Source organism: Genypterus blacodes, unplaced genomic scaffold (assembly GCF_046128005.1).
Source record: "Genypterus blacodes isolate CSIRO-AG114 ecotype Tasmania unplaced genomic scaffold, CSIRO-AGI_Gbla_v1 ptg000057l_1, whole genome shotgun sequence".
Classification (NCBI taxonomy): domain Eukaryota; kingdom Metazoa; phylum Chordata; class Actinopteri; order Ophidiiformes; family Ophidiidae; genus Genypterus; species Genypterus blacodes.
The window spans coordinates 1,642,891-1,670,381 of NW_027466869.1; the positions used below are offsets into that span (position 1 = coordinate 1,642,891).

The window sequence follows — 27,491 nt, forward strand, 5'->3', positions numbered from 1 at the left end:
CTCTCTCTGTCCCTCTCTGTCTCTCTCTCTGTCCCTCTCTCTGTCTCTCGCTCTGTCTCTCGCTCTGTCTCTGTCTCTGTCTCTCTCTCTGTCTCTCTCTCTTGCCGGCTGTATCTCTTTTCTCTTGGTGTCGTCCACTCGCCCTCTTGCTTTCTCTGTAACCCTGTCTGCTCTATCCACCTCTGCACAAACGAGCATCAAATTCTCTCTGGGCGCTCTGTCCACTGTGCCATTGGGGCTGCGTGTCATCTTCTGTTCCGTTATTCCTGCTTTGGATTCTTGTAGAAAAAGTCCCTGGTATCCACTCTGAAATGTGCGTGAACAGAAGACAGGAAGGTGCTTCTCAGTGTGTACCACACGCACTGTTGGCCACATTCTGTACTTTATGCTGCGGCTTTGTTGCAAAAAACATGCACAATGTTGCAATGTCCTTAGACACTCCAGCGAATCCTTTTGAGTCCTCGGGTTCGGCTTCAAATGTGTGGCCTGACCGCCTGGCAGAAGGTTTGAAACCCAACAGCAGAGTCCAAAACCAACAGCTCCCGGGCCAGCAGACCAACTGTTACTGTGTCATCTGGCTTTGTTTAGAAAAGTCTGTGTCAAACTTCACTTTATTGTCCATTTGTGTGTGACATTAACAGAAAGTCTAATATCACTGCAACCACTGTTGCCGCCACAGACCAACCACTTACATACAAACCAGCTAACAAACATTCAAGCAGAAATACACTGGCGTACACCACACCGACACACACCGACACACACACACCGACACACACACACACCGACACACACACACACACACACCGACACACACCGACACACACACACACACACACACACACACACCGACACACACACCGACACACACACACACACACACACAAAGTTAATTGCCAAAATAAGTTCACACATTCAAGTCCATCAAAGTCTCTTTTTCTGCATCTTTACATTATCCACAACAATGCAAAGTACAAGACAAACAGAAAAACGTAATTGGGTCAAATGAAGCACAATTAAAGTATAATAAAGCACAAAATCAACAGATCTTATGCATGTGTTTGATAGAGGTTTGGTAGAAGAATTAGTAAGAGAGTATGAAATGAAGACAAGGAATTAGATGGATCATGTTGAGTTCTAGCATTTGAAGACGAAAGGTTTCAGTGCACTTGGAAACCTGCAGGCAGGAAAACATGGAGTCCAGGAGGATTGTGGGAAACATTCTGTCGTTTGATTGGAAAGATTGAAATTGAACTGTTACAAGAATAACATGAAAGAAGGAACTTTCGGTTTTACCTTTTGATGTTAGTGAGTAACCAATAAAGAAAAGGAATCATTCTGACAGCTAGGAATCAAATGTGTGTATTTTAGAGTGAACATGGAGGAGGAAGAAAGATAGCAAATCACTGCATGATGTAATGCTGTTGATTTGATCCTAATGTATTAGATAGCATTGGTGAGGATATGATGGGGGGATATGAAGTCTGGAGGGTTGAAGGCCATAGAACAAATTACAGAAGAAAACCTACAAAATGTGTGTGTTATACAGATGTTTTAGCCTCAAAAACACACCGTCCAGCCCGCCACAAAATCCTTTAACTGGCATGCAAAAGGTAAAACAAACATGCAGCATATGTGCTCATCCTTAAGTCCACTGTTCTTTCACTGGACGCCTTTCTTTTCTTCACCTTTTCAACCCCAACCTCATAACTTCAACAACAAGCATGCAAACTGTTGCTGTTAGCAGCTGAAAGATTTGCAGGCAGGATAGCAACACACGTCAACGACCCACGTTCCAACATTTATGGTGAAGGCCGCGGTTTGAATTTGTAACGCGTGTATAATCTATTTAGGTCATCAAATATCACTCCTATGTGTACTAAGACTAAGTAAAATTCATGTAAACTGTATAATATCTGTGTGATTAAAACATTACACTTTTATGTGTTCTTGCATTCAACAATATTCCGTTTGCAAAGTTCTTCTGGACACCAAAAACCAGAAAACCAGTATATTAATATCCTCTTTGCTTCTTCTTCTTCTTCCTTTACAGAAAAATTATTTACTCGAAAAGACACGTAGAAGAGTTGAAGCATCAGAGACTCGGGAGTTGTCCAGCAAACACACCGTGCTGGGAAGTTTGACATTCTTGAACTTCCACTAGCAAACTGTTTGAACAACACTGAATCAAGATTTTGGCAGAGTGATCCACCCGTGGAAGCACATGTCCTTTTGGAAGGTTGTTGATGAGAGAGAATTCCAGCCCAAGCATTCTTTGACATGAGAGCATTAATTGATAGACGAAGCAAATTACAAGGAATTTGATCTCGATATCAAACTTGGATTTACATCAAAATGTGATGCGAAACAGCTGGGTTTTCATCCAACAGTTATTAAGACACATACTTGGGGGAAAAGACGATGTTGCTATATTAGGAACAGTTTTGTTTTTTGATGAAATTCACTGCTAAATCCATTTTCTACACCATTAAGTTTCGCCAATGTGTTTCACAAATGACCTGAGCTTACGTCAATCTTACTGCCAAATGCATCTTCAACTGCACATAATTGGATTGAGGCTCCATTTTAACCTGCAGAAAGCCTCAATAATTACAATAATCATAAATTGTTGTTTCAATGTAGTCTAGCAGCTCCTGGCCTCAGAGGAAAAGAATGTGATCGGGGATTTCCATCGAGCCGCTATGCTGTGTTGCCATGTCTAAGTCCAAACAATGCAAATAGGCTGTAAAACAATCTGTTGGCTCAAAATCACGTTCATCACTTATCCGTTGTTGTCAACAAACATTGCCAGTAGAACATTTTCATGAGAATTCTTTCATGAAGGGAGAAATCCTATGACATTCCATTCTGTTCTTTGTGCTTTAAGCTGCACTAGACTAACCAAGTAATTAACTGTCAGGACAAAAGGACATGACATCAGAATAGAAATTAGAAACAATAGTTAACATTACTAAAAACTGATTATTACACTATGATGTATCATCTTCTTCTTCTTCTTCTTCTTCTTCTTCTTCTCCTTCTTACAAGGTTGTAGCTGCTATGTGGAACAGTTGATGAACCTGGTGTGATAATACAACAGGATTTGTAAAACCACCCAAGAAGAAGAAGAGTCACAGCTCTTGCTGCGTCACACTAACAATGATCCCCTCAATGATTCTCTCTGCAGAGATGCAGTTTGATTTATCCCCAAAGCGATCCAACCCCTCCTCAGAAGAAACCATAACATGGCTTGGACCACATGTCTTGACCACAGTGTCGCCCCCCCACTGATTCAAGCTACTGATGTTCCCACATTTCCTCTGTGTAGCTATTTATGGAAGCAGGAACAATCCCTCAGGGAATACTGGGGTTTTCCACTGTGACCTCCCAGGTAGGGGTCAAGGGGGATGTCAAAAGGTCACCACCCACTGTCAGCAGGACGTGAGAAGCATTAGAGTTGCACGTGATGTCATCAGTCCTGACTTCTGTTAGTGTGTCACAAAAATATGATTAAAAAAATGCAGTGACTCTCTCTCTCTCTCTCTCTCTCTCTCTCTCTCTCTCTCTCTCTCTCTCTCGCTCCCTCTCCCTCTCTCTCTCTCTCTGACAGGATCTCACAGTAAAATGAGATTCTCTCGCCGTGCTCTCTGAACATTCCTTCCTGTTTGTCGTCATTGTGCCGGCGGGACAGCTCCACTATAAAAGGTCCCCGTCTTCAGAGTCCTCGGCCAGACAGACAAAGAGATTACAACATTCTGCAGCTCCACAAGCAAGAGAGGAGGGGCAATTCAACCCTGAACCAGCTCCAGTATTCCAGTTTAGACGACACTTCTTGACTTTGCTCCAGCTTTTTAAAAATTCTCTTCTAACCAACATGAAGATGTCCAGACTTCCAGAAAAAGCTCTTTTTATCTTCTGCTTTACAGCCCAGGTATGTATCATTTCTGATGTGTTCCTAAATTATTCCTGACATCTTTGGACAAGCAGCATCTATAAACACCTGGCATTAAATTATATAAATTCACATGTCTACCAGATGCCATTCATTCATTTATTTCACAAGACAGCATTTAAGTAATTCTACTTTAAAAATGCTCTATATAATAGTTTGGCATGCTGCAGGTGTGAAATTGCTCCATCCTATAAATGGCCATATAAAGGCCATTTACACAATCAGGCTAAATATAAAGTCAATACATGACAGAGGATGCAGGATTCACCAAACTTGATTTGCTCTCCCCCCCAGGTGTTTACACTAGTCTGGTCTCAGATGTGTCCTCAAAGATGCCGATGTCCTCAGGAACCCCCCATGTGTCTCCCCGGGGTGCCCTTGATCCTGGATGACTGTGCCTGTTGTCTTGTGTGTGCCCGTCAAAAAGGAGAGTTCTGCTCTGAAACAAACCCCTGTGACACACGTAAAGGGCTGCAGTGTGACTACACAGCCGACATCCGCAAGAGGACGGGCGTCTGTGTCGGTCAGTGGGCTTTTATGATGTTTGTTATGTGCATCTTAGACTTGCATTCATTTGAATCTAACAACAATCAGTGTCTATGATCGAGACGAATCAGTTCCATTCAATTTCCTTTGTCTTTCCTCTGCAGCTCATGAGGGTGATGTGTGCATACTGGATGGTTCTGTCTACCAGAATGGTCAGATGTTCTTTCCTAGCTGCAAATACCACTGTATATGTCGGGATGGACAGATCGGTTGTGTCCCACGCTGCAACGTGGACGTGATGCTGCCCGGGCCGGACTGTCCCATGCCACGGAGGGTCCAGGTCCCTGGAGAGTGCTGCGAGAAGTGGGTGTGTGAGCCCCAGGCCGAGGCCAGTGCGCTGGGTGGCTTTGCCATGGCGGGTGAGTAAACTGGAAATAGTGCAGGATGGGAGAAGAATGTGTAAACCATTTAGACAATGGAGAAATATGTCTCCACTATTAAAAGCATGACACATTAACCCACACGCCTCCCTGCATCTGTGTGTCCTGCAGCTTATCGTCAGGAGGAGACAGTGAGCTTTGACCCCAGCCTGAACTGCATTGAACAGACCACAGAGTGGGGCGCCTGCTCTCAAAGCTGTGGCATGGGCCTGTCCACCAGAGTGACCAACAAGAATCGGCGGTGCGACATGGTCAAGCAGAGTCGGCTGTGTATGATCAGACCATGTGAGGACCAGCAGGACCAAACACACCTGGCGCAACTGGCACCAAAGGTATCTTAAAGGTTTTAGAATGGAATCATGTGTTCTAGTTTGTTTGTTTGCTTTACTCTAAGAACTTGAATGTAGTTTCCCCACTATGTAGCTATAACACATATTTAATGCATCTGTCTTTCCCTGTAGAGAGGCAGTAAGTGCCAGAGGATGGTGAGGAGCGATGAAGCAGTCCAGCTCTCCTATAAAAACTGCACCAGCGTCCAGGCCTACAAGCCGCGCTACTGTGGCTCCTGTATAGACGGCCGCTGCTGCACGCCACACAGAACAAAGACAGCGCTGGTGGAGTTCCAGTGTGCCAATGGTAAAAGCACTAAGAGGCCAGTCATGGTGATCCTGACCTGTGTCTGCCACAACCACTGCCCCCAAGAAAACGCTGTGTGGCAGCACTCAGACCTGGGGTACAGCGGCATGAGGGTATAGGCTTTACTGCAATCATAAGATGAGGTTTTAATAGAGTTCTAAGTCCAGGTTGCAACTGGAAAACAATCAATCTCCAGGAATTGTTTTAGATTTTTAATCAAAGAGATCAGGGCAGTAAGAGTTCAGCTGTGTTCATTACACAGAGGCATGTATCTTGTTACATACTCACTATGAAAATAGTTATGAGCTGTCACATGTATAGGATGAGAAACTTTTTTGAGGTTGTGATTTTAGGGAATTGAATAGCTTCTCTTTTTCCGTTTCCTGCAAAGATATTTTAATGTTCAACATCCCGTGTACACATTTGTGTTGTCCTCACTGTTGCTATTGCAATTAGAATCTAAGCACTTAAATCTTGTGACATATACAGCCTTGAGGCCATAATGACACGGAGAGAGTAACATATATATTTAGAGGAGATTGTGAAGAGGTCACACATTTAACACAAGACAGCCTTTTTGTTTAAGAGGTCAACTAGTATGAAGTTGTGCAGTCACAAGGAAGGACAGCATCTTGCTCTCTAACCAGCTGGTTTGGTTGACAGAAATCATCAGCCAAACAATCAGAAATAAGCCTTTTTGTGAACAAGGAACATGCAATTAGTGTTTTATTCAGCCTCCAGTGCATTGCAACAATTTAATTGTCCAAGAAACTGGACAATTAAACTAGCCAGTCACTTTAAGTGTGCTTGCTTTTAGAATAAATTCAGCGCATTCTCTAATACTATAACTGTGTCACTCCATCTTAAAAACACATAACAATACACAGGGACAGAAGGGAGGTTTTGCAGTTGAGGTTTATAGTATGTTTGACTGTTACTCCTTACTTTACTTTTCCAACTATGGGACACATTTTTGAAATAGCGACTGTGGACTTTGACCTGGTCCAGCCTATAGAAAAGAGGCCACTGTTGTGACTTTAGTGTTATTTCTAACGTCTGCCTGAAATCCTCCCCCTGCTGCCAAATGTGTAACGCCTGTGTCCCCATCAGTAAATGCAAAAGTCTAGGATAAATAACGACGCCATCTCACTGGTCTTTGTTAGTACACATTTGTATGATGACAAAAGTTTTGTAAATACTTGCTGTATTGTTTGTTTGACTGAGTGTGTATCAAATACACAGTGTTAACTATGTACACATGAGTTGTATATATTGCTATGTGGTAACACTTTTCTTACTATTAGAACTGTACTTCGCATTGCTTATTCTAGTGTCTGTATGGAAACATATTGCAAAATGCAGTATTTGAAAATAAATGTGTATTTTTTGTATTGAAGATTCCATCTCTTTATTGTCGTCGTAAAATGATTTAAGATAAACTGCAGCATATTTAAAGTGTCTTCTTGGGGGGGGAAATACAAGTCAAAATAATTTTAGCTCAGTGTCATTACCTGCAAATTATTCAAGGTTATGGGAGGAGATGTGAGGATAAAGGTGGAAATCCCAGTTGCATTGCAGAAACATATTTATATAGGTCATGTGAACTAGATGCTACTTTCATGTATGTGTCATATAGTCAAAAGTATGCCAAATGTTATCCAACGACACAGCTGCTGCTCTACATTTACACTGTCTCACTCTCACCATGACCTTCTTCCACAGTTAGGCTATAGCTTCGGTTTTGGAAAGAAAGTGGTTTCAAAAAATTATATATAATAATAATAATAAAAAAAAAAAAAAATCATCATTTATTTATTACATTTATGTATTATAATGTTCTCTGAGTTAAATTGGTTGTTCTGTGTGTTGGGCTGCTAGTAATTTAGAGTTTGTCACAGCTGATGACAGTGATTGTGATCTACAGCACAAATGCATAAACTGTTTTCAGATCTCTCTTTGCAACATGCTTGGCATTGGAAGGGGAAGCCGGTGAAAGGATTTGGTGTGATATGTTCGTTTCACATAACTCATAGATGTACCACTCCCAAAATAACACAAAAGGAAGAAGAAGCCTGAATCTCCTGGTGCTACTCATAGTGATCGATGCCTGTATGTGGGATATCTGGTATCCCACTCAAATGTCTCAAAAGCCTTCACACATGTCTCCCTTTTCACGCATGTGCTATTATTCCAGAGGATTCCCTACCTGGGGGTTCCCAAACCTTCTAAGCCCCACTGACAGTGGGCATTGACCTTTAGACAATCTTTCCCTAAACCCTACCTGGGAGGTCACTGTGGAAAACCATTCTAATCCCTGTAGGGTTGTTCATGTTTCCATAAATAGCCACACAGTGGAAACTTGGGCTCATCAGGAGTTTGAATCAGTGGGGGACTGACACTGAACACATCTGCTCTCGTGCTTCTGTTCTGGGCATTACTGTGTGGTAAAGTTACATGATGGTGATGTCTGCAGATGTGGAGGTTCCAGCTTTTTCTACACTCACTCACTGTCATTTGATCAAGATAAGAGTTAAACTATTTAAAAAAAAATACAGCACTAGAATGGTTATTTAAAACAAAGGTCAGAGGTCAAAGGTCATGTATGGGACACAATCCCTCCATGTACAGTAATGATGTAAGGTCACACTCAGCTTGTGGTGTGTCCATCTCACTTAATGGGGAGACACTTCTTTAAGTGGACTGCATCCGTCACTGCTTATCCCAGTCCAGTTTCGGAGTGAACTCTGCATACGGCTGGTTTTATTTTGAAAATCTGAATCAGAAAAGCTGCTCCTTGTCAAAATAAAGCCAAATCTGTATTATCAAATGTCTTGTTTTATTCTAAAATCCAAATTGCTTTCCGAGATGTCCTACAAACCTGATGTGATGATTAGTAATGTAAATGTTGTGAACTAACCTGGCAGCAAACCGTGACATGTGGATGGCACCTATGGCCCTATGACTAATGCCCCCCTGAACTTTTAACAACTGGATCAATGGCAGCTTAATGTGCAGACCACCTCATAGCATCCTGTCACATTTTGACACATTTTTATTGTTGAAGGACACCAAACTTGGTTCCCAGGGATAAATAGGAGCTACTCACATTCCAAATCTGACCTGATTTTCTTTCCTTTGATGATTGAATGACCAGAATGAGAGATAAAGAGTCTACATAAGTGTTACTGTTTCCAACCCTCGAGTCTAGATTCAGTGTTGCTGAAATGCTTTCCAAGTAGAAGGTAAAGAATGTCAGATCTCACAGCCTGGCTGTGTTTACAGACTAGGTCTGGTTCTCGACCCTGTTGCACAGCTTTTTCCAACAAAGTATCTCTCTCTGTCTCTGCTCCTCTGTGAGTGAAGACCAAGTCAAAGGTCAAAGGGTTTACAAAAAACAAACAAACCCTAAAATGTTTAACTGAGCAAAGTTTTTTTCTGCCAGGATTATTTGCTAACAGAACTGGTATACTGTATTGCATTGATACAGGTCATTTTTTATAGAGACACAAAAAATTAGGGACACCCATAGAATGAAGTTATAAATAGTGTTATTTTCAGAAATGATTACACAAACTAGTTCTTCTTTTAACTGGAAAATTGCATTTTATTTGCAAATAATTTGCCACAATACAATATAAAATTTCCTTAAAGTGGAATTGTTTTGGCTTCTGCACAGCTGCATTAACTTGTCCAAGGTTTGGGCATCGTACCGCATTCATGTCAGATTTAATAATTGTAAACAAATCCTTGCAAACCCATCATTGCACCATACTATAATTTCTTAATAATAATATTACAAAAAGTAAAGAAAGATTGAAATTGTAAAAGTAACAAAACATATAGAGGAATATGACAATTTTGTACATTTACAAAAAAACTGTGCAAGAAAATGTCGCCTCTGAAAGTGTCCTCTTCTTCCCTTCTGTTGATTCTGAGGGAAGTCGCCTGCTGAAGGTTGTAGAGTGAGTAAAGTGCTCTCCCTAGTGGCGTCTTTGAGTAAAGACGCTGATTCTGTCCCCACTGCAATTATGTTGCATGTAACTGAATTGAACAGAACTGAACAGAACATGTAACTGAGCAGAATTAATAAAGTCGAGCTCATAAAGATCAAAGATATTTCAGGCATTGCTGTCAATCACCCTCGTAGCATATATGCAGAATTTTTGAGTAACTAATTCATGACCTACAATTAAAGTGACGCTGACAGACAGACAAAGCGAGAGAGAGAGAGAGAGAGAGAGAGAGAGAGAGAGAGAGCCTGATTTAATTACAAAGACTGAAAACTATAATCTGTGTCCTTGGGTTTTACAGAAATGTGCGACAAACTAATTTCAAATGATACACCACATAACAACGGCCACCGATCCTCCCTACATTAGAATACAGATCAGATATCATCGAGTTCACACATTAACAGTGAAGTTGGCTTTACCTTGTTAGATGTAGTTGCTGTCTCTTCTGTGTCTCTGTGTGTAGAAATGGAGAATGTGAAACAATCTGAGCAGTTATAGATTGATGTGGCACTTAGGTTTCATTTCCTTGTAAATATGCAGTGATGTTGTGGCAGCTGCCCTCCTCCCATGATCACACTCCTCCTTGTTGATATTAACCCCTTAACAGCCAGGCCATGTCAGGCAACCGGTGACATGTAATGTGTTGTGATTACACATTTTTGATATTGCAGATAATTCCTGATAATAATAAAAAAAATAACGATTTATAAACCCAATTAACAAGTTCAGCTACTGACTGGTTGATTACTTAAGTCTTAATTAAGGCATATTTGCATTTGCCTGGTGTCTCTTTAGACAGATGGATTCTGTTAAATTACGCTGCTCTGGAAACTTCAAACAGCAAAATGGAAATCAACAAAATCTATAGTTTTATTTATAGAGTCTCAGCCATGGAAGAGTTAACTCAGAAGGTGTCGTATGTCCTGGAAGAAAATGAAACTAAAAGTGTATCCGCTTCACATATAGTCGTTCCCTTGACTGAACGACACCTGTTTCTACGCTTTGGAGTGACTGGACAGATTTATCAGGTGAAGTTGAACTCAAACGTTTGTGCTAACTATGTTTCCTGTCGTTAGCTTGACGTCGCTGTGAACACGTGTCTTGACAGCTTCAGCTTTATTGCTTGGGGAGAATATTACTATTGATTATTGATTTAGTTCATGGTTCCCTCTCCACACTTGCTCCCTTTCTTCTTTCTTCCCCCATTCCGCACGCGCTCTCCTGCTTCTAGGGTTTGAATAATCTAATCCGCTTTCCATGAATCCTTTTAATATTTGTTTGTGCCCTGTGCTCTCAAACTGCCAAGGTAGTTTGAGTCCTGCTGTTGCACTTTGTTTGCAGTCTCTGGTTTTGCACTTCGAACCTTCCTTTTAAGATAGGATAAGTTAAAGTTGATTATCCCAAGGGAAATTACTGACGTCTGATTTTGTATTTCCTTGTATCTCTGCCCAGTCTGTTAACTCTGGAGGAACATCAACATGTATACACCCTGTGACAACTCAAAACACCTACAAATTGATGACACCAACTTTATTCCGTTCCATGTAAAACTATATGGCTTATTAAACACTTTGCTCTCCTGTCCTTTTCTCTAGCGATGGCTTCAGCCAGTGGTTTCCTGTCTGAGGAGCCGTTTCTGTGCTCCATCTGCCTGGATGTTTTCACTGAACCTGTTTCCACTCCATGTGGACATAACTTCTGTAAGGCCTGTATCACCGGTTATTGGAGTACGACACAGCTGTGTTGCTGTCCACTGTGCAAAAAGACCTTTGTGAACACACCAGATCTCTTTACCAATACTTTGATCTCAGAAATGGTGACTCAGTTCAAGAAGTCTGTCGATGTGAAATCTCCCGACAGCCATCACCAAGAAGCTGCCAGGGGAGAGGACATTCCCTGTGACATCTGCTCTGGCACCAAACTCAAAGCCCTGAAGTCCTGCCTGGTTTGTTTGGCCTCTTACTGTGAGACTCACCTGGAGCCTCATCAGAGAGTCCCGGCCTTGAAGAGACACAAGTTGATCAGTCCAGTGCAGAACCTGGAGGACAGGGTGTGCAAGAAACATGACAAGATGTTTGAGTATGTTTTGCAAGAATGATCAGGTATGTGTCTGTGTCATGTGTACAGAACATAAGGCTCATGATACAGTGCCTTTAGAGGAAGAATATGTAGAGAAGAATGCTCAGCTGGACAAGAAAAAGGCAGAGGTGAGGAAGATGATACAGGAACGACAGCAGATATTTGAGCAGATGAAGGCTTCAGTTCAGTCCAAGAGGACAGACAAATACGAAGCGATAGCCAAGTGTGCTGAAGTTTTCACTGCTCAGCTGGCCACCATTCAGAATCTCCAGGCTGAGCTGATTCATGTTATTGAAGAGCAGCATAAAGAAGCAGAGATGCGAGATGAAGACTTGCTCAAAGAGCTAGAGGACGAAATCACTGAGCTCTGGAGGAGAAGCAGCGAGATGGAGCTCCTCTCACATACTGAGGACCACCTGCAGCTCCTTCAGAACTTCCAGTCTGTCTCTAACTTTCCACCCACCAAGAACTGGGTCAACACTACTGTTTCCACTGTTCTGTACATGGCGGCAGTGAACACAGCTGTGGCACTGCTGGAGACGAAACTCACTGAAAAAATGAGCACAGTAATCAACCACATGCAGGAGGTTAAGCAAGATCTCAGCAAGCTGCCAGACGAGGTTAAATTGAGGTGGGACCAACAGCTACCTATAGAAGATGCAACCTCTCATCCTTTAGGAGCTTGGGCCAAGGAGAAGTGGAAAAGAAGTGGAGAAGAAGACCAATCTCCTGAAGACCCGTGGGAGACCTGCCATCCTTCAATAGCTCGGGTCAAGGAGAAGTGGAAAAGAAGTGGAGAAAAAGACCAATCTCCTGAAGACTTGTGGGAGACCTGCCATCGTTCAATTGCTTGGGTCAAGGAGAAGGGGAAAAGAAGTGGAAAAGAAGACCAACTTCCTGAAGACTTGTGGGAGACCTGGCATCGTTCAATAGCTCGGGCCACGGAGAAGGGGAAAAGAAGACAAAAAAAGTCCTAGTAGCTCAATTCCCTGCACCGAAGAAGACCAACCCCTTAGAAAGATATTTTGTCAACACATGGTTAGACACAGATTAGATATTAGACAGAAACACACCCAAAGCGGAGGGGGCACTGCAGCCGCCGTTGAGCAGGTTGGGGTTCAATGTCACCTCGGTGAGTGGGACTCGAACCAGCTACCTTCTGGTTCCCAAGCCAGGTACCTTTTGACTGAGCACCCAATTTTCAAAATGTTTCCTTCTTTAGATGACAATGACGATGAAGCTGTCTGCTAAAGAACAGAGTCTTCTAAAGACTGTTGCCTTTTCCCTAGAAAAGAGTAAGTTTGTCGTTGGAGAGGAGGGAAGAGAGGACATTGACTCACATTTTAATACAAGTCATGGCCAAGTCCCACATTCGGGTCTCAGTTTCTGGATAATGAGAACGGATGTTAATGCTATATGTTGTGGTTCAATCCTGTACGCTATAGTCATGTACACACATTTTTAACATGCCCTAAATTGACAAGGGTTATGTCAATACAACTGCTGTATTCTCATTGATTTACTGCATGTTTAAATGATCTTTGCTTATACTTGTTGATGGTCATAATTGTTTCTGTTCAGGCCGCATTTAGATTTGTTTTCTTAAAGAAGCTCATAAAGGCTGAAATTCATTTATAAATGTCAATCCAACACATGAGGTTGATCTAATTTGTGCATCATGTTGTTTGATTTTGTTTCTGTTCAACCATTCTATTATTAAAAAGCTTCTAAAGCAGCGTTGAGAAGTGCACCTCAGTCTGTGTGTGTCGGTGTGTGATTTGTACCTCACACATACTTTAAATAATCACCTTTAACAAGATTGCATTCTGTTTGTTTTGAAGGTCGCTACAGCTCATTTACATATAAAAGTCTAAATCAATCGTAACTCCTACGCCTCATTAAACCAAAAGGCATATTAGTGGAATTTCTCCTTTGCTCTCTTTCTTAAAATAAACTTGCTAATCCACCTCTTCAGTACAGTTCAGTAGTAATGATCCAGTGTGTTGTAGTTATTTGGTAGGTTTCTAGACCAAACAGCACACATGTACGCTCATGATTATATTACATAGAATGAAGTTATAAGTTGTGTTATTTTCAGAAATGATAACAAAAACTAGTTCTTTCAACTGGAAAATTGCATTTTATTTGCAAATAATTTGCCACAATACAATATAGAATTTCCTTCAAGTTGAATTGATTTGGCTTCTATACATATCCCGTGTTTTGGCATCAGTACAGCTGCATTAACTTGCCCAAGGTTTGGGCATCATACTGCATTCATGTCAGATTTAATAATTGTAAACAAATCCTTCATTGCACCTTACTATAATTACTCAATAATAATATTACAAAAAGTAAAGAAAGATTGAAATTGTAAAAGTAACAAAACATATAGAGGAATATGACAATTTTGTACATTTACAAAAAAACAATGTGCAAGAAAATGTCGCCTCTGAAAGTGTCCTCTTCTTCCCTTCTGTTGATTCTGAGGGAAGTCGCCTGCTGAAGGTTGTAGAGTGAGTAAAGTGCTCTCCCTAGTGGCGTCTTTGAGTAAAGACGCTGATTCTGTCCCCACTGCAATTATGTTGCATGTAACTGAATTGAACAGAACTGAACAGAACATGTAACTGAGCAGAATTAATAAAGTCGAGCTCATAAAGATCAAAGATATTTCAGGCATTGCTGTCAATCACCTTTGTAGCATATAAGCAGAATGTTTGAGTAACTAATTCATGACCTACAATTAAAGTGACGCTGACAGACAGACAAAGCAAACATAAAACTTTTAAAAATATTTTCCATAACATCCATTATTGTTTACAGAATAAAGGGATTTTGTTATGCATGATGAAGTCGTGAGCCTGCATCAACAAGTACATCCACATCCATCCTATGAACACATATTCTTAAATCATTGACCTATAAACATGTTCCCAAAATTAATGTATGCTGTAATCCCAAAAAAAATCATTTAAAAAAAGACATTGAATATGTAACGTCATCTTCAGCACTTTGTGGAGGAAGAAGCTGATTTTTCTGACTTTGAGATGAACTAGTCACAATCCAGCAGCATCATCACAAATTACATTTAACCTCTGCTGTAGAAGTTTATACTCCCTGAAAGAAATTCAACCAAAGCAAAGCAAGTATGACAAAAATAAGCCAGAAACCCTCGTAGGGAGAGTTGTCGAATTTGTTGATGGTAGGAGTAACAGGATTGACCGCGGTGTTGGCCTGGGTGTTGACCGGGGTGTTGACCGGGGTGATGACCAGAGGGATGCAGTTTCTCCCTCCCTCAGCAGGACCGGGGCTGAAGAACGGGAAGATCTTGCCCCTGAAGTTGCAGCCAGTGAAAGAGTAGATGAGAGCTGCAGCATCCACATCATAGAAAGACACCAGTCCTCCTTCATAATCTACAAACACCCCGACTCTTTTGGGCGTATTTGTCAGCGAGATGGGGACTGTGGAGTTTTGTAGAGCTTGGTATTTGTTTTCTTTCCTTAGCCTTAGAATCCAGGTTCCATTCTTGGGGTTCGCTGTGAATGTCTTCTTCTTACCAACCGACTCTCGGACTACTCCTAAATCCCAGCGAGTCTTGTCTTCTACCTGGACCTCATAGTAGAATCTCCCTGCAGAGAAGCCCCTTTTCCCCAGGATGTGGACAAATTGCTCAAATCTTTGGGGGTTGTTGTCCCACATATTGAAACCCGGGAGCACTTGTTTCCTATCATTTGCATACAAGAGGGAGCCGCTCGCAGAGTCGGGGTCAAAAGTTACATCCACTTCATACTGCTGCTGGATTATCTTCAACCTGGTCACTACGGGATACTTCTCCAAATCTGTGATCACCTCTGATTGTTTCTTCGCTGTGTTAGTCTCATCATTTGTGCTATTTGTGCCACCACACACTCCTGCTGCATGTTCTCTGATCTGAAGCTGGATCAGGTTGCTCAGTGTCTCATTCAGGTTCACCAGAGTTCTGTTTACCTCTCCGCAAACACACAGGTGACCTCCCACAGTGGTGTTGGACCAGTTCTTGGTATGCAGAGAAGGGGAGGCGGAAGAGGAGGGGAGGTTCTGGAGGAAATGTAGGTGGTCTTGTGTATTTGAGAGAAGCTCCAGCTCAGTGCTTCTCCTCTGGAGCTCGGTGATATCCTCCTCTAGCTCTTTGATCAGGCTTCCAGCTTGTCCCTGTGCAACTTCCTGCTTCTCTTCAATCACCTCAAACAGGTTAGATATGTGTATCTGAACGGTGGCCAACAGTATAGTGAACAGCTCAGCATTCTTGGATATAATTTCATCTTTTTCTCTACTCTTTGCCATCACTGATGCGTTAATCTCCTGAACTTTCTGCTGTCGTTCCTGTATCATCTTCCTCACTTCTGCCTTTTCCTGGTTCAGCTGTGCATTCTTCTCTTCATGTGCTTCATCTAAAGGGACTGTATCGTGAGCCTTGTGCTGGTTACACATGACGCAAACACATACCTGGTCGTTCCTACAGAACAGCTCTAAAATCGTGTCATGTTTCTTGCACAACCTGTCCTCCAGGTTCTGCACAGGATCAGACAGCTTGTGTCTCTTCAAGGCCAGGACTCTCTGATGAGGCTCCAGATGAGTCTCGCAGTAGGAGGCCAAACAAACCAGGCAGGACTTTAGAGCTTTTATCTTTGTGCCAACGCAGCAGTCACATGGTACCTCCCCCGGTTTGACTGGAGACCTATTTTTCGTCATGGCATTTACTTTCTTGAAATCCTCCACAACGTCCCTGAACCCCGTGTTGACTCGGAGCTTTTGTCCTCTGGGGAAGGTTTCCTTGCACAGTGGACAATGACATAACTCTCTGTTCCTCCAGTGCTCGGTGATACAGGCCTTACAGAAGTTATGTCCACATGGAGTCGAAATCGGTTCAGTGAAAACATCCAGACAGATGGAGCACAGAAACTGCTCCTCAGACAGGAAACTGCAAGATGAGGCCATCGCTTTGGGAGGAGAAAGAGAGAGAGAGAGAGAGAGAGAGAGAGAGAGAGAGAGAGAGAGAGAGAGAGCCTGATTTAATTACAAAGACTGAAAACTACAATCTGTGTCCTTGGGTTTTACAGAAATGTGCGACAAACTAATTTCAAATGATACACCACATAACAACGGCCACCGATCCTCCCTACATTAGAATACAGATCAGATATCATGGAGTTCACACATTAACAGTGAAGTTGGCTTCACCTTGTTAGATGTAGTTGCTGTCTCTTCTGTGTCTCTGTGTGTAGAAATGGAGAATGTGAAACAATCTGAGCAGTTATAGATTGATGTAGCACTGAGGTTTCATTTCCTTCTAAATATGCAGTGATGTTGTGGCAGCTGCCCTCCTCCCATGATCACACTCCTCATATTAACCCCAGATATTAACCCCTTAACAGCCAGGCCATGTCAGGCAACCGGTGACATGTAATGTGTTGTGATTACACATTTTTGATATTGCAGATAATTCCTGATAATGAAAATAATGATAACATTTATAAACCAATAAACAAGTTCAGCTACTGACTGGTTGATTACTTTAGTCTTAATTAAGGCATATTTGCATTTCCCTGATTCTGTTAAGTTACGCTGCTCCGGAAACTCCAAACAGCAAAATGGAAATCAACAAAATCCATAGTTTTATTTATAGAGGCTCAGCCATGGAAGAGTTAACTCGTATGTCCTGGAAGAAAATGAAACTAAAAGTGTATCCGCTTCACATATAGTCGTTCCCTCGGCTGAACGACACTTGTTCCTACCCATTGGAGTGACTACACAGGTTTATCAGGTAAAGTTGAACTCTAATGTTTATGTTAACTATATTTCTACGTTTCCTGTCGTTGGCTTGACGTCGCTGTGATCACATTGTCTTGTATTGTGGTCGTAATGATTAAACTATTGCTAATTCTGCCATTCTGCGTCATTGCTTTGGGAGAATATTATTATTGATAAATGATTTAGTTCATGGTTCCAACTTAACAAAATCAAAACATCAGACAATTGTACTACCACTAAAGTCAACTGCAATATTGGGACATCTTGAGCAATGAGACTACTTATGTTTTAATGTATGAATGGAACTGTGTGTTGTTAATTTGTTGTTATTTATTATTCATTGTTTATTTATTGTTGTTTATTGCTGTTTATGTTGTTTATTTATTACTGTTCTAAGATTCAGGCACAGCACAAATGCATTTCGTTGTATTCTCATGTACAATGACAATAAAAGCTATTCTGTTCTACTCTATTCTATTGGCTGTCCTAGAAGTCGCTAGAAGTCGCTAAATGACGTCATCGCCTAATTTGCATAATTGGCATGTTATTTTAATGGACGCTGTAGTAGAGAAGAGATGGATGGATGGATGGATGGATGGAAGGAAGGAAGGAAGGAAGGAAGGAAGGAAGTAAGGAAGTAAGTAAGTAAGTAAGTAAGTAAGTAAGTAAGTAAGTAAGTAAGTGCCCTGTGCTTTCCAAACTGTCAAGGTTGTTTGAGTTTTAGCATTTGCACTTTGTTTGCTGCGGTGTCTGCCTGCTGGTGTTTTATGTACTTAACATTGGATCTCAGTCTCTGGTTTTGAACTTTGCACTTTAACTGAACTGATAGGAAAAACATTCCCCACCCCTGCTGTAATTCAATCAGCAGTCTTAATATCTATATAGATAATAATATATAAGAATAATAAATATAAATAATATATATAATGTAAAAATATATATGGCTTATTAAACACTTTGCTCTCCTGTCCTTTCCTCTAGGGATGGCTTCAACCAGTGGTTTCCTGTCTGAGGAGCAGTTTCTGTGCTCCATCTGCCTGGATGTTTTCAATGAACCTGTTTCGACTCCATGTGGACATAACTTCTGTAAGGCCTGTATCACCGGGTATTGGAGTACGACACAGCTGTGTTGCTGTCCACTGTGCAAAAAGACCTTTGTGAACACACCAGATCTCTTTACCAATACTTTGATCTCAGAAATGGTGACTCAGTTCAAGAAGTCTGTCGATGTGAAATCTCCCGACAGCCATCACCAAGAAGCTGCCAGGGGAGAGGACATTCCCTGTGACATCTGCTCTGGCACCAAACTCAAAGCCCTGAAGTCCTGCCTGGTTTGTTTGGCCTCTTACTGTGAGACTCACCTGGAGCCTCATCAGAGAGTCCCGGCCTTGAAGAGACACAAGTTGATCAGTCCAGTGCAGAACCTGGAGGACAGGGTGTGCAAGAAACATGACAAGATGTTTGAGTTGTTTTGCAAGAATGATCAGGTATGTGTCTGTGTCATGTGTACAGAACATAAGGCTCATGATACAGTGCCTTTAGAGGAAGAGTATGTAGAGAAGAATGCTCAGCTGGACAAGAAAAAGGCAGAGGTGAGGAAGATGATACAGGAACGACAGCAGATATTTGAGCAGATGAAGGCTTCAGTTCAGTCCAAGAGGACAGACAAATACGAAGCGATAGCCAAGTGTGCTGAAGTTTTCACTGCTCAGCTGGCCACCATTCAGAAACTCCAGGCTGAGCTGTTTCATGTTATTGAAGAGCAGCATAAAGAAGCAGAGATGCGAGATGAAGACTTGCTCAAAGAGCTAGAGGACGAAATCACTGAGCTCTGGAGGAGAAGCAGCGAGATGGAGCTCCTCTCACATACTGAGGACCACCTGCAGCTCCTTCAGAACTTCCAGTCTGTCTCTAACTTTCCACCCACCAAGAACTGGGTCAACACTACTGTTTCCACTGTTCTGTACATGGCGGCAGTGAACACAGCTGTGGCACTGCTGGAGACGAAACTCACCGAAAAAATGAGCACTGTAATCAACCACATGCAGGAGGTTAAGCAAGATCTCAGCAAGCTGCCAGACGAGGTTAAATTGAGGTGGGACCAACAGCTACCTATAGAAGATGCAACCTCTCATCCTTTAGGAGCTTGGGCCAAGGAGAAGTGGAAAAGAAGGGGAGAAGAAGACCAATATCCTGAAGTCCCGTGGGAGACCTGCCATCCTTCAATAGCTCGGGTCAAGGAGAAGTGGAAAAGAAGTGGAAAAGAAGACCAACTTCCTGAAGACTTGTGGTTCTAGTAGCTCAATTCCCTGCACCGAAGAAGACCAACCCCTTAGAAAGATATTTTGTCAACACATGGTTAGACACAGATTAGATATTAGACAGAAACACACCCAAAGCGGAGGGGGCACTGCAGCCGCCGTTGAGCAGGTTGGGGTTCAATGTCACCTCGGTGAGTGGGACTCGAACCAGCTACCTTCTGGTTCCCAAGCCAGGTACCTTTTGACTGAGCACCCAATTTTCAAAATGTTTCCTTCTTTAGATGACAATGACGATGAAGCTGTCTGCTAAAGAACAGAGTCTTCTAAAGACTGTTGCCTTTTCCCTAGAAAAGAGTAAGTTTGTCGTTGGAGAGGAGGGAAGAGAGGACATTGACTCACATTTTAATACAAGTCATGGCCAAGTCCCACATTCGGGTCTCAGTTTCTGGATAATGAGAACGGATGTTAATGCTATATGTTGTGGTTCAATCCTGTACGCTATAGTCATGTACACACATTTTTAACATGCCCTAAATTGACAAGGGTTATGTCAATACAACTGCTGTATTCTCATTGATTTACTGCATGTTTAAATGATCTTTGCTTATACTTGTTGATGGTCATAATTGTTTCTGTTCAGGCCGCATTTAGATTTGTTTTCTTAAAGAAGCTCATAAAGGCTGAAATTCATTTATAAATGTCAATCCAACACATGAGGTTGATCTAATTTGTGCATCATGTTGTTTGATTTTGTTTCTGTTCAACCATTCTATTATTAAAAAGCTTCTAAAGCAGCGTTGAGAAGTGCACCTCAGTCTGTGTGTGTCGGTGTGTGATTTGTACCTCACACATACTTTAAACAATCACCTTTAACAAGATTGCATTCTGTTTGTTTTGAAGGTCGCTACAGCTCATTTACATATAAAAGTCTAAATCAATCGTAACTCCTACGCCTCATTAAACCAAAAGGCATATTTGTGGAATTTCTCCTTTGCTCTCTTTCTTAAAATAAACTTGCTAATCCACCTCTTCAGTACAGTTCAGTAGTAATGATCCAGTGTGTTGTAGTTATTTGGTAGGTTTCTAGACCAAACAGCACACATGTACGCTCATGATTATACTACATAGAATGAAGTTATAAGTTGTGTTATTTTCAGAGTTGATAACAAAAACTAGTTCTTTCAACTGGAAAATTGCATTTTATTTGCAAATAATTTGCCACAATACAATATAGAATTTCCTTCAAGTTGAATTGATTTGGCTTCTATACATATCCCGTGTTTTGGCATCAGTACAGCTGCATTAACTTGCCCAAGGTTTGGGCATCATACTGCATTCATGTCAGATTTAATAATTGTAAACAAATCCTTCATTGCATCTTACTATAATTACTCAATAATAATATTACAAAAAGTAAAGAAAGATTGAAATTGTAAAAGTAACAAAACATATAGAGGAATATGACAATTTTGTACATTTACAAAAAAACAATGTGCAAGAAAATGTCGCCTCTGAAAGTGTCCTCTTCTTCCCTTCTGTTGATTCTGAGGGAAGTCGCCTGCTGAAGGTTGTAGAGTGAGTAAAGTGCTCTCCCTAGTGGCGTCTTTGAGTAAAGACGCTGATTCTGTCCCCACTGCAATTATGTTGCATGTAACTGAATTGAACAGAACTGAACAGAACATGTAACTGAGCAGAATTAATAAAGTCGAGCTCATAAAGATCAAAGATATTTCAGGCATTGCTGTCAATCACCCTCGTAGCATATAAGCAGAATGTTTGAGTAACTAATTCATGACCTACAATTAAAGTGACGCTGACAGACAGACAAAGCAAACATAAAACTTTTAAAAATATTTTCCATAACATCCATTATTGTTTACAGAATAAAGGGATTTTGTTATGCATGATGAAGTCGTGAGCCTGCATCAACAAGTACATCCACATCCATCCTTTGAACACATATTCTTAAATCATTGACCTATAAACATGTTCCCAAAATTAATGTATGCTGTAATCCCAAAAAAAATCATTTAAAAAAAGACATTGAATATGTAACTTCATCTTCAGCACTTTGTGGAGGAAGAAGCTGATTTTTCTGACTTTGAGATGAACTAGTCACAATCCAGCAGCATCATCACAAATTACATTTAACCTCTGCTGTAGAAGTTTATACTCCCTGAAAGAAATTCAACCAAAGCAAAGCAAGTATGACAAAAATAAGCCAGAAACCCTCGTAGGGAGAGTTGTCGAATTTGTTGATGGTAGGAGTAACAGGATTGACCGCGGTGTTGGCCTGGGTGTTGACCGGGGTGTTGACCGGGGTGATAACCAGAGGGATGCAGTTTCTCCCTCCCTCAGCAGGACCGGGGCTGAAGAACGGGAAGATCTTGCCCCTGAAGTTGCAGCCAGTGAAAGAGTAGATGAGAGCTGCAGCATCCACATCATAGAAAGACACCAGTCCTCCTTCATAATCTACAAACACTCCGACTCTTTTGGGCGTATTTGTCAGCGAGATGGGGACTGTGGAGTTTTGTAGAGCTTGGTATTTGTTTTCTTTCCTTAGCCTTAGAATCCAGGTTCCATTCTTGGGGTTCGCTGTGAATGTCTTCTTCTTACCAACCGACTCTCGGACTACTCCTAAATCCCAGCGAGTCTTGTCTTCTACCTGGACCTCATAGTAGAATCTCCCTGCAGAGAAGCCCCTTTTCCCCAGGATGTGGACAAATTGCTCAAATCTTTGGGGGTTGTTGTCCCACATATTGAAACCCGGGAGCACTTGTTTCCTATCATTTGCATACAAGAGGGAGCCGCTCGCAGAGTCGGGGTCAAAAGTTACATCCACTTCATACTGCTGCTGGATTATCTTCAACCTGGTCACTACGGGATACTTCTCCAAATCTGTGATCACCTCTGATTGTTTCTTCGCTGTGTTAGTCTCATCATTTGTGCTATTTGTGCCACCACACACTCCTGCTGCATGTTCTCTGATCTGAAGCTGGATCAGGTTGCTCAGTGTCTCATTCAGGTTCACCAGAGTTCTGTTTACCTCTCCGCAAACACACAGGTGACCTCCCACAGTGGTGTTGGACCAGTTCTTGGTATGCAGAGAAGGGGAGGCGGAAGAGGAGGGGAGGTTCTGGAGGAAATGTAGGTGGTCTTGTGTATTTGAGAGAAGCTCCAGCTCAGTGCTTCTCCTCTGGAGCTCGGTGATATCCTCCTCTAGCTCTTTGATCAGGCTTCCAGCTTGTCCCTGTGCAACTTCCTGCTTCTCTTCAATCACCTCAAACAGGTTAGATATGTGTATCTGAACGGTGGCCAACAGTATAGTGAACAGCTCAGCATTCTTGGATATAATTTCATCTTTTTCTCTACTCTTTGCCATCACTGATGCGTTAATCTCCTGAACTTTCTGCTGTCGTTCCTGTATCATCTTCCTCACTTCTGCCTTTTCCTGGTTCAGCTGTACATTCTTCTCTTCATGTGCTTCATCTAAAGGGACTGTATCGTGAGCCTTGTGCTGGTTACACATGACGCAAACACATACCTGGTCGTTCCTACAGAACAGCTCTAAAATCTTGTCATGTTTCTTGCACAACCTGTCCTCCAGGTTCTGCACAGGATCAGACAGCTTGTGTCTCTTCAAGGCCGGGACTCTCTGATGAGGCTCCAGATGAGTCTCGCAGTACGAGGCCAAACAAACCAGGCAGGACTTTAGAGCTTTTATCTTTGTGCCAACGCAGCAGTCACATGGTACCTCCCCCGGTTTGACTGGAGACCTATTTTTCGTCATAGCATTTACTTTCTTGAAATCCTCCACAACGTCCCTGAACCCCGTGTTGACTCGGAGCTTTTGTCCTCTGGGGAAGGTTTCCTTGCACAGTGGACAATGACATAACTCTCTGTTCCTCCAGTGCTCGGTGATACAGGCCTTACAGAAGTTATGTCCACATGGAGTCGAAATCGGTTCAGTGAAAACATCCAGACAGATGGAGCACAGAAACTGCTCCTCAGACAGGAAACTGCAAGATGAGGCCATCGCTTTGGGAGGAGAGAGAGAGAGAGAGAGAGAGAGAGAGAGAGAGAGAGAGAGAAAGAGCCTGATTTAATTACAAAGACTGAAAACTATAATCTGTGTCCGTTTTATAGAAATGTGCGACAAACTAATTTCAAATGATACACCACATAACAACGGCCACCGATCCTCCCTACATTAGAATACAGATCAGATATCATGGAGTTCACACATTAACAGTGAAGTTGGCTTCACCTTGTTAGATGTAGTTGCTGTCTCTTCTGTGTCTCTGTGTGTAGAAATGGAGAATGTGAAACAATCTGAGCAGTTATAGATTGATGTAGCACTGAGGTTTCATTTCCTTCTAAATATGCAGTGATGTTGTGGCAGCTGCCCTCCTCCCATGATCACACTCCTCCTTGTTGATATTAACCCCTTAACAGCCAGGCCATGTCAGGCAACCGGTGACATGTAATGTGTTGTGAATCACATTTTTGATATTGCAGAAAATTCCTGATAATAATAAATAAAATAATGATAACATCTATAAACCCAATAAACAAGTTCAGCTACTGACTGATTGATTACATTAGTCTAAATTAAGGCATATTTGCATTTCCCTGGTGTCTCTTTAGACAGTTTGATTCTGTTAAATTATGCTGCTCTGGAAACTCCAAACAGCAAAATGGAAATCAACAAAATCTATAGTTTTATTTATAGAGGCTCAGCCATGGAAGAGTTAACTCAGAAGGTGTCGTATGTCCTGGAAGAAAATGAAACTCAAAATGTATTCGCTTCACATATAGTCGTTCCCTCGACTGAACGACACTTGTTTCTGCACCTTGGAGTGACTGGACAGATCAGGTGAAGTTTAACTCAAACTTTTAGGTTAACTTTGTTTCCATGTTTCCTGTTGTTGGCTTGACGTTGCTGTGATCACGTGTCTTGACAGCTTCAGCTGTATTGCTTTGGGAGAATATTACTATTGATTATTCATTGAGTTCATGGTTCCCTCTCCACTCTTGCTCCCTTTCTTCTTTCTTCCCCTTTTCCACCCAGTTGTGTGTGTGTGTGTGTGTGTGTGTGTGTGTGTGTGTGTGTGTGTGTGTGTGTGTGTGTGTGTGTGTGTGCGTGTGTCCGTGTCCGTGCGTGTGTGTGCCCTGGTTCTAGGCCTTGAATAATCTAATCCGCCTTCCATGGATCCTTTCAATATTTGTTTGTGCCCTGTGCTTTCCAAACTGTGAAGGTCGTTTGAGTCCAGCTGTTGCACTTTGTTTGCAGTCTCTGGTTTTGCACTTCGAACCTTCCTTCTAAGATAAGATAAGATAAAAGTTTATTATCCAAAGGGAATTTACTGACATCTGATTTTGTATTTCCTTGTATCTCTACCCAGTCTGTTAACTCTAGAGGAACATCAACATGTATCCACCCTGTGACAACTCAAAACACCTACAAATTGATGACACCACCTTTATTCCATTCCATCTAAAACTATATGGCTTATTAAACACTTTGCTCTCCTGTCCTTTCCACTAGTGATGGCTTCAGCCTGTGGTTTCCTGTCTGAGGAGCAGTTTCTGTGCTCCATCTGCCTGGATGTTTTTAATGAACCTGTTTCGACTCCATGTGGACATAACTTCTGTAAGGCCTGTATCACCGGGTATTGGAGTACAACACAGCTGTGTTGCTGTCCACTGTGTAAAAAGACATTTGTGAACACACCAGATCTCTTTACCAATACTTTGATCTCAGAAATGGTGACTCAGTTCAAGAAGTCTGTCGATGTGAAAGCTCCCGACAGCCATCACCAAGAAGCTGCCGGGGGTGAGGACGTTCCCTGTGACATCTGCTCTGGCACCAAACTCAAAGCCCTGAAGTCCTGCCTGGTTTGTTTGGCCTCTTACTGTGAGACTCACCTGGAGCCTCATCAGAGAGTCCCGGCCTTGAAGAGACACAAGTTGATCAGTCCAGTGCAGAACCTGGAGGACAGGGTGTGCAAGAAACATGACAAGATGTTTGAGTATGAAGAGTATGAAGAGTATGAAGAGTATGAAGAGAAGAATGCTCAGCTGGACAAGAAAAAGGCAGAGGTGAGGAAGATGATACAGGAACGACAGCAGATATTTGAGCAGATGAAGGCTTCAGTTCAGTCCAAGAGGACAGACAAATACGAAGCGATAGCCAAGTGTGTTGAGGTTTTCACTACTCAGCTGGCCACCATTCAGAATCTTCAGGCTGAGCTGATTGATGTGATTGAACAGCAGCATAAAGAAGCAGAGAAGCGAGACGAAGACTTGCTCAAAGAGCTAGAGGACGAAATCACTGAGCTCTGGAGGAGAAGCACAGAGATGGAGCTCCTCTCACATACTGAACACCGCCCACAGCTCCTTCAGAACTTCTCATCCAACTCTTACTTTCCACCCACCAAGAACTGGGTCAACACTACTGTTTGCACTGTTCTGTACATGGAGGCGGTGAACACAGCTGTGGCACTGCTGGAGAAGAAACTCACCGCAAAAATGAGCACAGTAATCAACCACATGGAAGAGGTTAAGCAAGATCTCAGCAAGCTGCCAGACGAGGTTAAATTGAGGCTGGACCAACAGCTGCCTATAGAAGATGCAACCTGTCATCCTTCAGCAGCTTGGGCCAAGAAGAAGTGGAAAAGAAGTGGAGAAGAAGACCTGTTCAAGACCTTTCATCCTTCAGTACCTCGGGTCAAGGAGAAGTGGAGAAGAAGTGGAAAAGAAAACCAATCTCTCGAAGACCTGTTCGAGATTTGTCGTCCTTCAGTACCTCGGGTCAAGGAGAAGTGGAGAAGAAGTGGAAAAGAAGACCAAGACCTGTTCAAGAATTGTCGTCCTTCAGAACCTCGGGTCAAGGAGAAGTGGAGAAGAAGTGGAAAAGAAGACCAATCCCCCGATGACCTGTTCAAGAATTGTCGTCCTTCAGTAGCTCGGGTCAAGGAGAAGTGGAAGAGAAGTGGAAATAAGACCAATCTCTCGAAAGCTTCGTAGCTCAAGCCTTTGTACAGAAGAAGTGGAGAAGAAGACCGACCTCTCAACTTTGAAGGCCTCAAAAGATGTAAGACAGAGAATCAGCCCTTTGTTGATCTCAAGATTAATTACACATTACATGATTAAAGATTACATAAGATGTGTACAACACACACATCCGAAATAGACTACACACACGCAGCGGAGAGGGCACAATTTCCAGAGTATCTTCTTCTTCTTTAGATTGTGATGATTGACTATTGTCTTTTCTCAAGAAAGGAGTACGTATCTCTGTGGAGAGGAGAGAAGAGAGGACATTGACTCACGTTTTAATACGTCATGGCCAAGTCCCATGCTTGGGTCTCAGTATCTGGATAATGAGAACAGATGTTAATGCTACATGTTGTGGTTCAATTCTGTACGCTATAGGCATGTACACACATTTTTTACATGCCCTAAATTGACAAGGGTTATGTCAATACAACTGCTGTATTCTCATTGATTTACTGCATGTTTAAACGATCTTTGCTTATACTTGTTGATGGTCATAATTCATTCTGTTCAGGCCACATTTAGATTTGTTTCCTAAAGAAGCTCATAAAGGCTGAAATTCATTTATAAATGTCAATCATACACATGAGGTTGATCTAATTTGTGGATCATGATGTTGGATTTTGTTTCTGTTCAACCATTCTATTATTAAAAAGCTTCTAAAGCAGCGTTGAGCAGTGCACCTCAGTCTGTGTGTGTCGGTGTGTGATTTGTACCTCACGCATACTTTAAATAATCACCTTTAACAAGATTGCATTCTGTTAGTTTTGAAGGT

At 42.0% G+C, this 27,491-nt stretch overlaps 5 protein-coding genes across 7 annotated transcripts; 3 read left to right on the plus strand and 2 right to left on the minus strand.

Annotated features, from left to right (window-relative positions):
* Positions 1-3,749: 3,749 nt before the first annotated feature.
* Positions 3,750-6,851, plus strand: LOC143002545 (CCN family member 3-like). The gene is made up of 5 exons (XM_076152698.1): positions 3,750-3,931; positions 4,247-4,475; positions 4,603-4,857; positions 4,990-5,210; positions 5,340-6,851. The coding sequence occupies exons 1-5, from the start codon at positions 3,875-3,877 to the stop codon at positions 5,631-5,633; spliced, it is 1,056 nt and encodes a 351-aa protein (XP_076008813.1). The 5' UTR covers positions 3,750-3,874; the 3' UTR covers positions 5,634-6,851.
* A 3,585-nt stretch (positions 6,852-10,436) lies between these two features.
* On the plus strand, positions 10,437-27,394 carry LOC143002490 (uncharacterized). 2 transcript variants are annotated; one of them, XM_076152619.1, is made up of 2 exons: positions 10,437-10,555; positions 25,206-27,394. In XM_076152619.1, the coding sequence occupies exon 2, from the start codon at positions 25,208-25,210 to the stop codon at positions 26,684-26,686; it is 1,479 nt and encodes a 492-aa protein (XP_076008734.1). In that variant the 5' UTR covers positions 10,437-10,555; positions 25,206-25,207; the 3' UTR covers positions 26,687-27,394. The 2 variants fall into 2 exon arrangements, with proteins under 2 accessions (XP_076008734.1, XP_076008733.1); XM_076152618.1 differs by lacking the exon at positions 10,437-10,555 and adding an exon at positions 24,430-24,533.
* LOC143002489 (E3 ubiquitin-protein ligase TRIM39-like) lies at positions 13,368-16,968 on the minus strand. The gene is made up of 2 exons (XM_076152617.1): positions 16,827-16,968; positions 13,368-16,585 (listed from the first exon to the last, which is right to left on the minus strand). Exon 2 carries the CDS (start codon positions 16,581-16,583, stop codon positions 14,715-14,717), a length of 1,869 nt encoding a protein of 622 aa, XP_076008732.1. The 5' UTR covers positions 16,584-16,585; positions 16,827-16,968; the 3' UTR covers positions 13,368-14,714.
* LOC143002598 (E3 ubiquitin/ISG15 ligase TRIM25-like) lies at positions 17,295-20,461 on the plus strand. 2 transcript variants are annotated; one of them, XM_076152772.1, is made up of 3 exons: positions 17,367-17,409; positions 17,887-18,033; positions 18,378-20,461. In XM_076152772.1, the coding sequence occupies exon 3, from the start codon at positions 18,380-18,382 to the stop codon at positions 19,691-19,693; it is 1,314 nt and encodes a 437-aa protein (XP_076008887.1). In that variant the 5' UTR covers positions 17,367-17,409; positions 17,887-18,033; positions 18,378-18,379; the 3' UTR covers positions 19,694-20,461. The 2 variants fall into 2 exon arrangements, with proteins under 2 accessions (XP_076008886.1, XP_076008887.1); XM_076152771.1 differs by lacking the exon at positions 17,887-18,033 and having other exon boundaries at positions 17,295-17,409.
* LOC143002585 (E3 ubiquitin-protein ligase TRIM39-like) lies at positions 20,849-24,066 on the minus strand. Its single transcript, XM_076152755.1, has 2 exons — positions 23,925-24,066; positions 20,849-23,695 (listed from the first exon to the last, which is right to left on the minus strand). Exon 2 carries the CDS (start codon positions 23,691-23,693, stop codon positions 21,825-21,827), a length of 1,869 nt encoding a protein of 622 aa, XP_076008870.1. The 5' UTR covers positions 23,694-23,695; positions 23,925-24,066; the 3' UTR covers positions 20,849-21,824.
* Positions 27,395-27,491: the final 97 nt, after the last annotated feature.